At 51.9% G+C, this 14,111-nt stretch overlaps 2 protein-coding genes across 4 annotated transcripts; one reads left to right on the plus strand and one right to left on the minus strand.

Annotated features, from left to right (window-relative positions):
• Positions 1–3,247: 3,247 nt before the first annotated feature.
• Positions 3,248–6,902, plus strand: Tmem101 (transmembrane protein 101). 3 transcript variants are annotated; one of them, XM_028882566.2, is made up of 4 exons: positions 3,248–3,447; positions 3,738–3,918; positions 4,938–5,084; positions 5,840–6,902. In XM_028882566.2, exons 1-4 carry the CDS (start codon positions 3,311–3,313, stop codon positions 6,146–6,148), a joined length of 774 nt encoding a protein of 257 aa, XP_028738399.1. In that variant the 5' UTR covers positions 3,248–3,310; the 3' UTR covers positions 6,149–6,902. The 3 variants fall into 3 exon arrangements, with proteins under 3 accessions (XP_028738399.1, XP_028738400.1, XP_037056835.1); XM_028882567.2 differs by having other exon boundaries at positions 3,355–3,509; XM_037200940.1 differs by having other exon boundaries at positions 3,355–3,487.
• Positions 6,903–9,752: 2,850 nt separating this feature from the next.
• Nags (N-acetylglutamate synthase) lies at positions 9,753–14,111 on the minus strand. Its single transcript, XM_028882565.2, has 7 exons — positions 13,211–14,111; positions 12,439–12,713; positions 12,131–12,344; positions 11,659–11,839; positions 11,220–11,391; positions 10,939–11,121; positions 9,753–10,305 (listed from the first exon to the last, which is right to left on the minus strand). Exons 1-7 carry the CDS (start codon positions 13,613–13,615, stop codon positions 10,152–10,154), a joined length of 1,584 nt encoding a protein of 527 aa, XP_028738398.1. The 5' UTR covers positions 13,616–14,111; the 3' UTR covers positions 9,753–10,151.

The following is a 14,111-nucleotide window of genomic DNA, read 5'->3' on the forward strand; positions in this document are numbered from 1 at the left end:
CCAGGATGGACAGGGCTACACAGAGAAACCCTGTCTTGAAAAACTGAAAAAAGGGATCTGTAGAGATGGTTCATGGGTTAAGAGCACTAGCTGCACTTCCAGAGGTCCTGAGTTCAAGTCCAACTACCACATGGTGGCTCATAACCATCTATAAGAGATCTGGTGTCCTCTTCTGGCATGCAGGTCTACATGCAGAGCTCTCTCTCTCTCTCTCTCTCTCTCTCTCTCTCTCTCTCTCTCTCTTTCTCTCTCTCTTTCACACACACACACACACACACACACACACACACACACACAGAAAAAAAGTAAATCCAAGTTCTGTTCCTCCTTAATGCTTCAGGGCTATGGATCTTGCCTTACTTGAATCAGTGGTGGTGGAAGAGACTAGGAAAGTAAAATCAGTTGCAGAGCGGTCTGTTCTATGGGCTTGTGTTATGGTGAGGAAAATGAGTCATGAGGCTACCACTGAGGGATGAAAGTAGACAAAAATAACCATTTCTTTTTCAGAGACAGAGTTTCTCTGTGTAACATTCTAGCTGTCCTGGAACTCAATTTGTAGATCAGGCTGGCCTCTAACTCACTGAGATCCACCTGCCTCTGCCTCCACCTCCCGAGTGCTGGGATTAAAAGCCTGCAACACCACTTCCCAGTTTTGACAAAATAACCTTTAACTTGGACCTTTTTTCATTGCCCTTTTCTATTATCCATGCCTAATTTGTATCCACATAATCCCATTCCCTCCCTCATTCTTTGATGGGTGTGTCCATTCATCTGTTTGTCTATCTATCTATCTATCTATCTATCTATCTATCTATCTATCTATCCATCCAGCCAGCCATCTATCTCCTTAAGTATATACACATGTATATCTATATACATATATATCTCCTTACATTCTTTCTGATATATCTAGTCTTTGTTTAAAAAAAAAAAACACGAAATGTAGCAGGGTGGTGGTGGTGCACACCTTTAATTCCAGCACTTGAGAAGCAGAGGTAGATGGATTTCTGTGAGTTTGAGGCCAGTCTGGTCTATAAATTGAGTTCCAGGACAGCTAAGTGCTGTTACATGGAGAAACTGTCTCAAAAAGCCAATAAATAAATAAACAAATAAAGAGGAGGAGAAGGAAGAAGAGGAAGAAGAAGGAGGAGGAGGAAGAGGAGAGGAGGAGGAGGAGGAGGAGGAGGAGGAGGAGAAGAAGAAGAAGAAGAAGAAGAAGAAGAAGAAGAAGAAGAAGAAGAAAGGGGGCAGCAGGAGGAGGCCATGGTGACTTTATTGTAGCACCCAAGAGGCAGAGGAAGGTAGATTTCTGTGAGTTTGAAGATCTTCATAGCAAGTTCCAGGCCAGCGAGACTACATAGTAAAATCCTGTCTTAAAAGACAAAGGAAGAAAAGAAAAAAGTGAAAAGGCTTTTTTGTCCACCTTTCACTCACCAGATAACTGGAAGATTTTTTCCCCCCTCATGGTCAGAAATGCTGTTTGGACATGAGTTCCTTCCAGGGAATTGAAATCGGATCCCAAATAAATGACCCATTGGCACTGGAGTGCTTACAGGGTCTTAACTTCAATATTAGAGGGTGAATTAATCTGTTAAATTATGTATGGTATGTGTGCCTCAAAATATAGGTGGGGGCAGCTTTGTGGCGGCAACTACATACTGCCTGGAATCTTTGCTTTCATTGGTACTTGCTGAACACTGACAGTGAACTACAAGACAGTGATAACATTGTATGTTCATTTGTCTGTGTAGCACATATTTCCTGAATGTATATTTGGCCCTGAGACTATAAATAAACTACATGCTTATAGTCGTTGTACTCCTGGAATTCATGTTCATGTGTGTGTGTGTTTATTGATAAGAGAATTGCAAATACATAATTGCCTCTGCTAAAGTGAGTAAAAGGGAAAGTAGCTGCCAGGCATGGGAAGGCATATTCACAGTCTCTGTACCCTTAGGGTGCAGGCAGGAGGCCGACAAATTGGGGGATCTCCTGATCTACATAGGAAATCATGTGAATAATAACATCAGCCCTCCAGCTGGGCGTTGGTGGTGCACGCTTTTAATCCCAGCACTTGGGAGGAAGAGCCAGGTGGATCTCTTGAGTTCGAGGCCACCCGGTCTACAGAGTTAGATCCAGGACAGGCACCAAAACTACACAGAGAAATCTTGTCTCCAAACAAAACAAAAACCAGCCCTCATCTCCTCTCAAAAGATGTTTGGATGCCGGGCGGTGGTGGCGCACGCCTTTAATCCCAGCACTCGGGAGGCAGAGGCAGGTGGATCTCTGTGAGTTTGAGGCCAGCCTGGGCTACCAAGTGAGTTCCAGGAAAAGGCGCAAAGCTACACAGAGAAACCCTGTCTCGAAAAAACCAAAAAAAAAAAAAAAAAGATGTTTGGAGAATACGTAATAGGGGAGGCGGGAGCCACTTGAAGGATGCTGAAGTTAAGCTGATGGCTGTTTGAGCTAGAGTGGGAATATCACAGTTGGGAAAAACGGACTGATTATGATGCAGTACAGTAAATGTGTAGGCCTCCCTCTTTTCTCAGGAGACAAAGACATCAAAGACCCAACAGGTGACTTAGAGCCAAGAGGACATCTTACTTTAAAACTCCAGCAAAAGCCAAGGAATTCTCTCTGGGGCCCGTGTGGATATATTACACCTTTTATTGGACCCCCCCTTTTTTTTTTTTGAGACAGGGTTTCTTTGTGTAGCTTTGCGCCTTTCCTGGATCTCACTCTGTAGACCAGGAACTCGAACTCACAAAGATCCGCCTGCCTTTGTGGCCTCGAACTCACAAAGATCCGCCTGCTTCTGCCTCCCAAGTGCTGGGATTAAAGGAGTACGCCACCACCGCCCGGTTTACTGGACCCTTCTTATGTGTTAGGACCACTTTTGTTAAGTCTTTCAGCAACGGTGAGGTAGAACGTTATTATCCCCATTTCACAGATGAGTCTCAGTTTAGATGACGCAGGATTGGTTTTCGGGTTAGAGTATAGGTCTGGTTACATCTAGACTTGATTGCTTCCATACATCAAGCTGCGATCCAGAATTTTTGGTGTTCCTACCCTATGTTCCTTGCTAATATCCCATTTTGAAAGTACAAAGAGGAGCTCTGAGCTCTCCATAGGCAGAGTTTGGAAAGGTTGAACGCCTTCTTCTAGAACACGTTTTTCCAGCCGGAACTAGAAAGCGAGGGCTTTGTTTCCCGACGAAGAGAAACAGTAAGGGACCGGAAGTTGCTTGTATTATCCTCCGTCCTCGTCTCCCAAACCCGGGTGAGGCCATAGCGGACTGCCCTTTCCCAAGATGGCTTCGAAGATTGGTTCGAGACGCTGGATGCTGCAGCTGATCATGCAGCTGGGTTCGGTGCTGCTCACGCGCTGCCCCTTTTGGGGTTGCTTCAGCCAGCTCATGTTGTACGCTGAAAGGGCCGAGGCGCGCCGGTGAGCGCGCCCACGAAGCCGTCGAATGCGGTGGGGGGCGGTACGGCCTGTCCCAGGAACTGGTGCGGTGATGTTGGGGGAAGTTGGGGCCCAGAAGTTGGGACATTTGGATGGGGTGGAATTGGTACAGACAGGTTGGGAAATGTTCTGGTCCCACACTATAACCAGAGCTGATGCGGCGGCCCCAGCAGTGAGAAGGGTCTCGTTTCTGGGGAGCAGTGGAGCTTGTGGGAACTTACACTTACTCAACGTTCATTCTGTCCTCATTGCTCCCTACCTTCGATTCACAGGAAGCCCGACATCCCAGTGCCTTACCTGTATTTCGACATGGGAGCAGCTGTGTTGTGTGCTAGCTTCATGTCCTTCGGAGTGAAGCGGCGCTGGTTTGCGTTGGGCGCCGCGCTCCAGCTAGCCATTAGCACCTACGCCGCTTACATCGGGGGCTATGTTCATTACGGGGACTGGTTAAAGGTGAGCACATAAACTCTAGAAGAGATTTAGCCGTGGGAGGAAGGAACTACAGAGTCCTGGGGCACTTGGTGGGCACGTGTGGTACTCCCAAACATGAAGCTTGGGAAGACCGAGGCACTGGATTTGTAGCAGTTGTGTAGTGGTTATTATAGAACACAGACGTGGCAGACCCATAGAGACCTCACAGACCTCCCTCGTAGAGTGTGAAATGGAGGTCCAGAGATGAGAAATGGACTTTCTCCGAAATCATGCCACAGTGTACTGATGGGACCTGTAACCCAGAGTTACCTGATTTCCAGAATCCTTTGAACCACTACTTTATTAATCCCAGACTCATAAAGCAAAAGAGACCTTGGAGAGTACCTGGCCTACTCATCAGGTTTTATGAAACGTAGTTAATATTAGTGCAGAGTTTGTGTCTGCAAACGCAGAAGCAGTGCTGACCCTGCATGCCTGAAGGAAAGGTGGTACGAAGGCAATACCTTCAAAGACTGGACTGTTAGTCCAGTAGGGAGGCAGATGTGTGAACACCTGTGGGACGGTGGGTCTAGTTTGTTTGTTTTCAAAAAAGGGTTTCTCTGTGTAGCCCTGGCTCTTCTGGAACTTGCTCTGTAGACCTCCCTGGTCTCGAACTCACACAGATCTGCCTCTGCCTCCTGAGTGCTGGGATTAAAGGTGTGCGCCACCACTGCCTGGCTGGCTATTCTTATTTTAGTTGGTATAGAGTCTATACTACATAGGGGCAAGAACCCTGGGGTGGAGTCGGCAACATGGGGCATCTGGATTCTGCCACTTACTTTCTGTAGGACCCTGGACCTTTTTCTTATCCCCTCTCAGCCCTCAGTTTCTGCCTTGTAAGGAGAATTTCTCTCTCTGCAGTACCTGCCCACTACACTTGGGAAAAGAGGGTTCATCAGATAGAATGGGATGTGTAGAAGGGAACAGTTCTGTGTTCTTGACCACCAAGAGACATGTAATGACTGCAGTTCTTGATTGGGCCCCTCTTTCCCTGGCCTTAGGTTCGTATGTACTCGCGCACAGTTGCCATCATCGGCGGCTTTCTGGTGCTGGCCAGTGGGGCTGGGGAGCTGTACCGTCGGAAACCCCGAAGCCGATCTCTGCAGTCCACTGGCCAGGTGTTCCTGGGCATCTACCTCATCTGTGTGGTAGGTTGGGGTTCGATTGATTGGAGGTCCCTATGTTGGGGGGTGAAATATGTGCTTAAGCCTGGCAGAATCCTGGCACTTGGGCAGAGCAAGGCCTTGAAGGTAATCTCTGGTGGTTCCTAGAGATTGCCCTGGACAGCTTCTGGTTCTCAAGGGCCCTCCAAATACCTGATGCCTGGCTGAGGGTCCCTCCTTCCAACAATTATTGCCACCAGCTAAATAAGGAGTTTGAATTGACCATTCAGTCCCAATCCTGAGACTCCAGCAAACAAGATGTGGTGATTTTTTTCATTGCTTCAGCCTCCAGAGGACTGAGAGACAGGACAAAGGACAGGTGTGGTGCAACTCAGCCCTAGCTGTCACTCTGCCACCTAGAGCTGATGGGGGCGACGTAGGGTAGTTAGGTAGTCCTTCCTGGTGCTTGAGAAGGCCAGTGTAGATGAGGACGAAGATAGGCTTCAGGCACTTGACCTCATCCCCAGGAACCAGGAACCATATCCCATGTGCAGAGTTCTATGTGGGCTTCCATGGTGTGTATATTCAAAAGTGGAGACACACTTCCTTCTTTCAGAAGCTCCCAGGGGAGTAGAGATCAGTCTTACCTCCTGGGCCCTATAATCAGAGAGGGAGACAGGCCATACTTTCAGAGGGTCCCCATTCTGAGAGGGAACTTCGAGGCTCCCTTTACAGGGGCTGACCTGTGGGTGCCACCTCGGGGAGGCCCTCGCCAGTCTCAAAGGATGCCGTGTCTTTAGGCATACTCCCTGCAACACAGCAAGGAGGACCGCCTGGCGTACCTGAACCACCTTCCAGGAGGGGAGCTGATGATCCAGATGTTCTTCGTGCTCTATGGGGTCCTGGCCCTGGCCTTCCTGTCGGGTTACTACGTGACCCTGGCTGCCCAGATCTTGGCTGTGTTGTTGCCCCTGGTCATGCTGCTCATCGATGGCAATGTTTCCTATTGGCACAACACTCGACGTGTCGAGTTCTGGAACCAGATGAAGCTTCTCGGCGAGAGTGTGGGGATCTTCGGGGCTGCTGTCATCTTGGCTACTGACGGCTGAGTTCTCCAGGGAGAGGCTGATTTGGGCACAGGGGGCCACCGAGGGCCACCTTACCTTCCTCCTTGCTGGTCCAGTTGCTGTTTATTTATGCTTCTTGGTTTGTTTGTTTACTTTTTTTTTTTTTTTTTTAATAGTTAAGGTTTCTTCCCCAAGTTTGTGGCTCAGACCTTGGGAAGATGGAAACCCTCATGCTAATGCCTGGTAGGGTTGTTGTTTTCTTCTTACCTGTTTTAGGGGAGAGCTGGGGCCATCTGCTCCTTCCCCATGTGTCCAAGGAGGGAGGAGTCCCTGAGGAAGGAGTGAGGCAGAGCTGGGGTGCAGGTATTAGGAGTAGGGGACAGAGGAAGATCTGGAAGTGAGCAAATGTGAAAAGTCCTTTTGGAACTTGGCAGATGCAGCTAAACTAAACAGTGCTTTTCAGACGAGGTGTGTGTGTGTGTGTGTGTGTGTGTTCACGTTTGTCTTCACACATGTAGAGGGAGCCCTACAAGGCAGGGCTGAGTGACTGGTGCTACAGAAGTCCCGTGGGCTCTTTGGGGGTCTGCTGGGGCAGGAGCAATCTAAGCTCTCTGACCCCGACTGTAGAGTTCAGAGCTGGCCCCGGTGTGCTCTGGGATGTGCAGGGGGGAGCAGGTCTGCCAGGCTGCTGGCCACTGCATCTCTTCTCAGCTCCTTGGTTGACTGGATAGGTGGAGCACCCTCCTAAACACCAGACCACACGTCCTCCAAGAATAAACATTTTATACAGACATTTTGCCTTTGCTTCTGTCTTCCCCATGAGACACTTTGCCATTGGCTGGGATTTGAGGTTTCTTGAAAGATCATCTTTGGTGAAGCCCAATCTGGTCCTCCTCTGATTCCCCACTACTCCCAGTTCTGAGAGTTCCCGTAGTTCTTCAACTATTTAAACAAACAAACAAACAAACAAACAAACAGAACACTTGCTGGGGGTTGTGGTGGCGCACGCCTTTAATTCCAGCACTTGGAAAGCAGAGGCAGGCGGATCTCTGTGAGTTTGAGGCCAGCCTAGTCTACAGAGTGAGTTCCAGGACAGCCAGGGCTACACAGAGAAACCCTGTCTCTTTGTTGTTGTTGTTTGTTTTTAAAAATATTATGTATACAGTATTCTGCTTGCATATATCCCTGCAGGCCAGAAGAGGGCACCAAATCTCACTGTAGATGGTTGTGAGTCACCATGTGCTTGCTGGGAATTGAACTCAGGACCTCTGGAAGAACAGCCAGTGCTCTTAACTTCTGAGCCATCTCTCCAGCCTTCTTTGTTGTTGTTCGAGACATAGTTTCTCTGTATTGCCCTGGCTGTCCTGGAACTCACTCTGTAGACCAGGTTGTCCTTAAACTCAGAGATTCACCTGCCTCTGTCTCACAATGCTGGGATTAAAGGTAAGTGCCACCACATCTGGCATTAATGACAGCATCTCACTGTGTAACCTAGCCTGGTCTCAGGCTGCTGTTTCTCTTGCCTCTACTTCTTGGATGCTGAGGTTACAGGCATGTCTCTATGTCCAGCTTGGTTTATGCTTTTGATTTCCCTTCCATCCTTTTCTAGCCTGTCTTTCCTTCTTTGCCCATTTGGGGCAGCTCTTTTGAAGAAACCTTTGGTTAGGGCAGCTAGAAAGAGAGAACTAATGTCATGTGACAATGAGGACATGGGGGATTCAGAGAAAGTAAGCAGCTTGCCTCAAATCCGGCTGGAGCTAGATGGCTGGTCAGGTCTGTGGAACGTCCAAACCCGGATGTGTCCTTGGTACACATAATCCCTAAGAGAAGACAGGCTGCTCTTGGGCCTTGGGCCTGTCACAGTTCCTGGTGTGCCGTGGTGGTCTTATGGAGACACCGAGTGTATCAAAAAGTGTTTGAACAAGGGCTGGAGATACAGCTCAGTTGGTAGCCCTGGGTTCAATTCCCATCCAGTGGGAATAAACATCCCTATGATCTCAGCACTCCCGAATTGTAACTCATCAGCTACATAGTAAATTTCAAGCCATCCCGGGCTAGACTGCCTCAAGAAATGGTGTGTGTGTGTGTGGGGGGTAGGCTGGAGAGATGACTCAGTGATTAAGAGCACTTACTGTTCAGTCATGAGGACTAGAGTTCAGATCCCAGCACTCACATCAGATGACTCATGAATGCCTGTAATTCCAGCTCCAAGACATCTAATATTTTGCCCTCCATAGGTGCATGCGTAAACACACATAGACGTAAATAAAATATTTTTTAAAATGTATATGGGTATTTTGCCTGCATGGACATCTTTGCACTATGTTTATGCCTGGTGCCCATGGAGGTCAGGAAAGGGCATCACTCTAGGGGACTGGAGTTACAGACAATTGTGGGCCACCATGTTGGTGCTGGGAATAAAATCTGGGTCCTATGGAAGAGTAGCCAGTGCTCTTAACCACTGGGCCATTTCTCCAGCTCCCATAATAAAAATCTTTCTTTTTTCTTTTTGGCTTTTCAAGACAGGGTTTCTCTGTGTAACAGTCCTGGAACTTGCTCTGTAGACCAGGCTGACCTCGAACTCACTGAGATCCGCCTGCCTCTGCCTCCCAAGTGCTGGGATTAAAGGCGTGTGCCACCACCACCTGGCTAAAAATCTTAAGAAAATGTTTAGGCCTCAGAGCACTCGCGCCCCTTCAGAGAATCAGTTTGGTTTCTAGCATCCATGTCAGGTGGCTCACAACCATCTGGAACTTCAGCTCCAGGGGACCTTATGTCCTCCTCTTGCCTCTGTGGGTACCTGCAGGAAACGCACACACGCACGCATGCATGCATGCATGCACGCACCATTTGAAAAAAAAATCTTCAAAAAATTTTGAGGGCTGGAGAGATGGCTCAGAGGTTAAGAGCACTAACTGTTCTTCCAGAGGTCCTGAGTTCAATTCCCAGCAACCACGTGGTGGCTCACAACCATCTGTAATGAGATCTGGTGCCCTCTTCTGGCCTGCAGGGACATATGCAAGCAGAACACTGTATACATAATAAATAAATCTTAAAAAAACATTGAATGAAAAACCTTTGGGCTCTGGCTTCTTGCCCAGCCCAGGGTTTTGGTTTTTTTAAAAGATGACAGGTGATCTGTAATGGGACAGGAAGAACGGCTAAGTCTGGGCTTTTAAACCAAGGCCACCCTGTGATTTCTCTGGGTTCTTAAAGGTAAATATACCATTGCTGTTAGCTGCGGTTTTGCCATTACGGGAAGGGAGCTTTGTGGGGCGGGGGGTGTTCCCCACAGTGACAGGCAACCGTCTGGTTTGTGGAGAATGTTTCCTGACCTAGGAGTGGAAGAAGCCCTTTAGGGGGTTGCTGGTCCCTAAGTGAGGAGACATGAGCATGTTTACGCTCAGTGCCTTCCAGCTCCATCCAGGTTCCTTTGGTCCCTGGCCTTCAAGCACCTGTTCCCAGAGGGCCATTATCTTTAAAAAGAAATCTTAAAACATCAACTGGGGTGTAGCTTAGTAGGAGAGCACTTGCCTAGAATGTCCCAGGCCCTAGGTGACGTCCCTATTATCGAAGAAAAGATCTCCCCATATCCTGAAATCCTTACTGTAATTTAAGTTTTCTTGGTTTGTTTTTGAGACAAGTGTGACTCAGACAAGCATTTGCATTTTAATCAAGGCCTCCTGAAGAATTGCAAGACCCAAAGGAAGTAAAATGAGTGGTAGATCAGGCAGGCTTAGATGCTGTGTGAGACGAAGGAGCCTCAAGACAACAGAGGCCACGGAAACTGGCCTGCCCTTCCGGTTACCTGAAGCAGAGCCCTGGAAGTCAATCCCATCCGCATTCCGAGGCTGACCGTCGAAGGCCATCTGCTTGTGGCTTTGGAGCAGGGTCTTTGGCGTCCCTCTTTCTGTGTTTGTCCTGTTCCAGTGCCTCAGCAGACAAGGTGCAGCTTCCTCCCCTCCGCTGCCTGGGGTCATCCCCAGCAGGCACGGCTTTTGGTCCACCCTGGCGATCCCAGGATTTACAGGGCCGGTGATGGTGGTCAGCTGCCTGGATCAGAAGCTGGCTTAGAGAAGGAGTCCGGCAGCCCCTTGGCATGGTTGACCAGTTCATAGGAATCCCGGATGTCAGCCAGGCCAAACCAGAAGAAGATCCACTGCTTGTTGGAGAAGCTGCCGTCGCAATGCTTGAAGTACCTGGGTGTGGAGGTGAAGGGTTCAGCTCGTAGGACAAGGGTGTGCTCACTGCTCACTCTGTTTTCAGGGTATTTATCTACTACATGACACCCCACAAGGACCTTTATCCTAAGATCAGTGGCCAGAGCATCTCATGAAGTCTATATTGCCATTTCCCTAAAGAGCAGCCGAGGCTCAGAGATCTCGGGTGACTTGTTAGGACCTCATAGCTGAGGAGGGTAAGAGCAGGGGCATCCCCTGCTCACCCCACTGCCCACCCCACTGCCTCATGTAGCAAAGGAGCTGGTACTTTGTTATTTATTTTCTAGTGCCCACGGAGCAGAGCAGTGGGGGCTGAGGATGTGGCTGCTGAATGGAAGAGGAAGGTGTCCCTCAGAGACTGAGCCTAGAGTCAGGAGCTTGGCCAACCGAGTCCAAGGAGAGCTGGAAGGGTCAGGACTGATCAGAATCCTAGTTAAATGCCATTTGCTTTAAAGAACAGCAATGTAGGGTTGAAGAATGCCACTAGGCGACCTTGACCTTAGAGGAGACTTTTCCCTGAAGAAGGGAGCAAGTGAAACGGAGGGATGACTGCCCAGCTGTGCTGCCGGGGCACGCTGGCTGGGGCTCCTGGAGGAGAAGGGCAAGGCCTACCAGGGATTGATGGGGTTGGTGACCCTGGAGCGCCAGAACAACGTTTGCAGGTCCCTCCGAAGGCACTCCCACAGCATCTGGCCGGAACCTTGGCCCTTGCGGCTGGAGCTCACCACGAATTTGTCCAGATACGGGGTGCCCCCTAGTACAGGCTCCACAGTCAGAATGGCTGCCGCGTTGTACCTGGCGCAGCGGGAGAGAGGCAGGCTGGGACTTCCCCTTGGCCTGAAGCTGCCCTGCCAGGGACCTCAGGCCCTGCCCTCTGGGGCCCAGAGGCTCACCCCTCGGAGACATAGATGGAGTGCAGCCGAGGGCGCAGCGACTCCAGATAGTCGTCCCGGAGCTTCTTGCCAAAGCTGGCGTTGACTAGGTTCACTAGGCGGCCCTGGTCAAGGCTGTCCAGGTTGCTCACTCGCAGCATCCGCTCCGCGTTCTTAAACAGAGTGCCACAGCCTGGGGAGATTGGACAGTGAGTTGGGCCAGAGTCAGATCCACTACTAGGTGCGCTTTCCACCCATCTCCCCAGTTCAAGTTTCTTCCTCCGGGTCCTCACGGTCTGGGTTCTCTCAACCCCGCCCACCCCCCCTCATTGGTGCAGCCTCTCCTCCCTACAGCCTCCAGCCTGGCTGGGAAAAGCTGCCACTCCTGCTGGCCCGCAGCCAGGCCTGGTGGATGCTCACCCTTGGGACTCAGCCCGGCCCACCTTCCTGCAGCCCTCACCCTTGTTACTAAAGAGCTCCGTGAGCAGCGTGCTGGCGGCCGTGATGGCAGCAGAGGAGTAGTGTGGCAGGCGGCTGAGCACGTCCACGATGAGCCGGATCTGCTGCCGTTCTTTGATGCTCAGCCACTGGGCGTTGGTAACAAGGTCAAGGTCAGCGGGCAGGTTCACGTTGCTCAGGATCTAAGTCCCGGGGAGAAGATGAGCCTCCAGCCTCCAGCCTCCGATACCCGCCCGTACCAAAGTAGGCCCTGTCCTGTGGACCTCTCTTTGACCACTTAACCTTGACTTCCTCCCGGAGTGCTCGACCTAGGCACCAAGGACCAATGCCCCCCTCCCATCTTCTGTTAACCCTTCCTGCTCTTTCGGCTTGAGAGTAACTGTGGCCTGCCATGGAGTCATGCTGAGGACTCAGGACAGGGGACTGATTCAGTCTTGCCTAATGCCATGAGGTGGCACGGGAGAGGGGCACACCTTCTGACTGTTATCCCGCAGGCCTCCTGAATTATTGAGGAAGATGATTTTGGTGGGTTGCAGGGCTTTGGCCAGAGACGCGGTCACCTCCAGCGAGTCAAGAAGCACCGAACGGCGCGCGGCCGTCTCCCCAATGGGGCACAGGATGGGGATGCTGTTGGACTCCAGGCACCACTGCAACAGGTCTGTCTCCACCGAGACGATGCCGCCGTAGCTGTGGGCCAGATATGGTGCTTGAGAGGGACCAGAGCAGAGCCAGCAGGGTGGCCCGCTCTGAGGATGCCGGGGTGGGCTGGGCTGACACTAACCTGGCATGAGGGGCGGGCTCCGCAGCGCTCAGCACTGATCCACCACCAAAGAAGGGCACAGCAGTAGCCGCGTTATGCCGCAGCTCATTTACCAGCGCCTTGCAGCTCTGAGCAAGCTGTGCCTTAGCTTCCCAGAAGGAAAGACAACCCGAAGGTGCCGTGGGGGCCGGCAGCCCCAGGACCACCAGCGGCTTCATGTCCATGCGTTGCAGGAAGGCCAGGGCGAAAGCCAGGCTGGACACCGCCTGGGGGCACTGGAACACCTCCTCATCCACCTGTACCGGGGCAGGCGTTCAGGGACACGACACTGGCTCTAAGGGGCTTGTTCCTACGCGGACCTTAGGACCCTCAGTGACTGCACTCTACTAAGGGGCCTTCAGGCCCCACTTTTGGCCAACTACTCCGCCCTTTGCCCGTTGGGTCTTGGCCACCCCCTTATCTAGCATTAGTGTTCCTCCCTCGGCTCCTCCCAGCGGCCTTGGACTCTGGGACACCTTGGGGGGAGGGGTGATGAGACAGCTCTGCCCACTGAACCCCTAACTGCGTCCGTGGTGAGGGGCCTGTCTCAGACATCTCCGCTGGAGTACTGGGCTTCCCATCCTCCTAGCAGCACCCAGGCACAGTTTCTGCAGCCTCCCGGCTTTCCCACACCCCCAGCACTAACTCAACGCCCCTGCGCTGGGGGTTCGCAGCTTGGCATGCCGAGACTGACGACATGTTTGAACAGCCTTCACCACCTTGTTGTGACACGGCGACACAGGAATCGGCTTACCTCCATGACGGCAAAAGGCTTGTCCACCGAGTGGTAGCAGGTCTGGAATTGCGTGAGCCAGTGGCGTGCCTCTCCGGGGCTGGCACCACACTGGTTCAGGAAGGCCTGGATGTCCCGCTGCACCAGCGATCTGCCGGCGGGAGGCGCAGGGGATTCGAGAGGAGTTGGAGGCGGTGTCCCCGACGGCTCTTCGACGGCAGGAGACTGGACACGACCCTTCGCGCCCTCGGCGTCCTCTGCGCGAGCCCTGGCAGTGCTGAGCCGGCGTCCTGGGCTGGCGCTCTTCGCCCCGCGCCGCCGCGCGCTGTCGCTCAGTCTCCGGGAGCCCCCAGGACCTCCGGGGCTGCGCAGCCTTCTGGCCGCAGCAGCCGACCGCAGGGCTGTGGCTACCCATGCTGTCGCCATGACGACAACCAAACCCACTCGCCCCCCCACCCACAGGTGGCGGTCGGTCTGGAGCGCACAGCACTGGGGGGGTTCTTAACTTGCGGCTGAGTTGGGCTGGATCAGACCCGGGGCGGGGCGGAATAGGAGGCCCCGAGTGGCTTCTGGGTGCGTTTGGGGCGGGGCAATTCACAGACCTGAGGGCGGGGCCTCTACAATTCTCGGCCCCTTGGGGCGGGTGGAAGAGACTGGTACCTTTAGAGATGGTCACGAGGGTCAGATTTAGAGTGGCGGAGCTCTTTAATCCACTGCCAATGCCGGTTCCAGGAAGTGCTCAGGTGTCCCAGGTGTGTCTTTGAGAATCTGCAGGGTCGTGCTGGCAGGTGACCTGAATTGGAAAGAGGAGTCTGGGAAAACTGAACACGGCGTGGTCCTTACTGTAGCCTCTGGATGCAAACAAAGTCCTGTTGTCAAGCTGAACGTGGTGGGGCATATTTGTAATCTCAGCTTCTGGGAG

This window comes from Peromyscus leucopus, chromosome 8b, assembly GCF_004664715.2.
Source record: "Peromyscus leucopus breed LL Stock chromosome 8b, UCI_PerLeu_2.1, whole genome shotgun sequence".
NCBI classification, from domain to species: Eukaryota; Metazoa; Chordata; class Mammalia; order Rodentia; family Cricetidae; genus Peromyscus; species Peromyscus leucopus.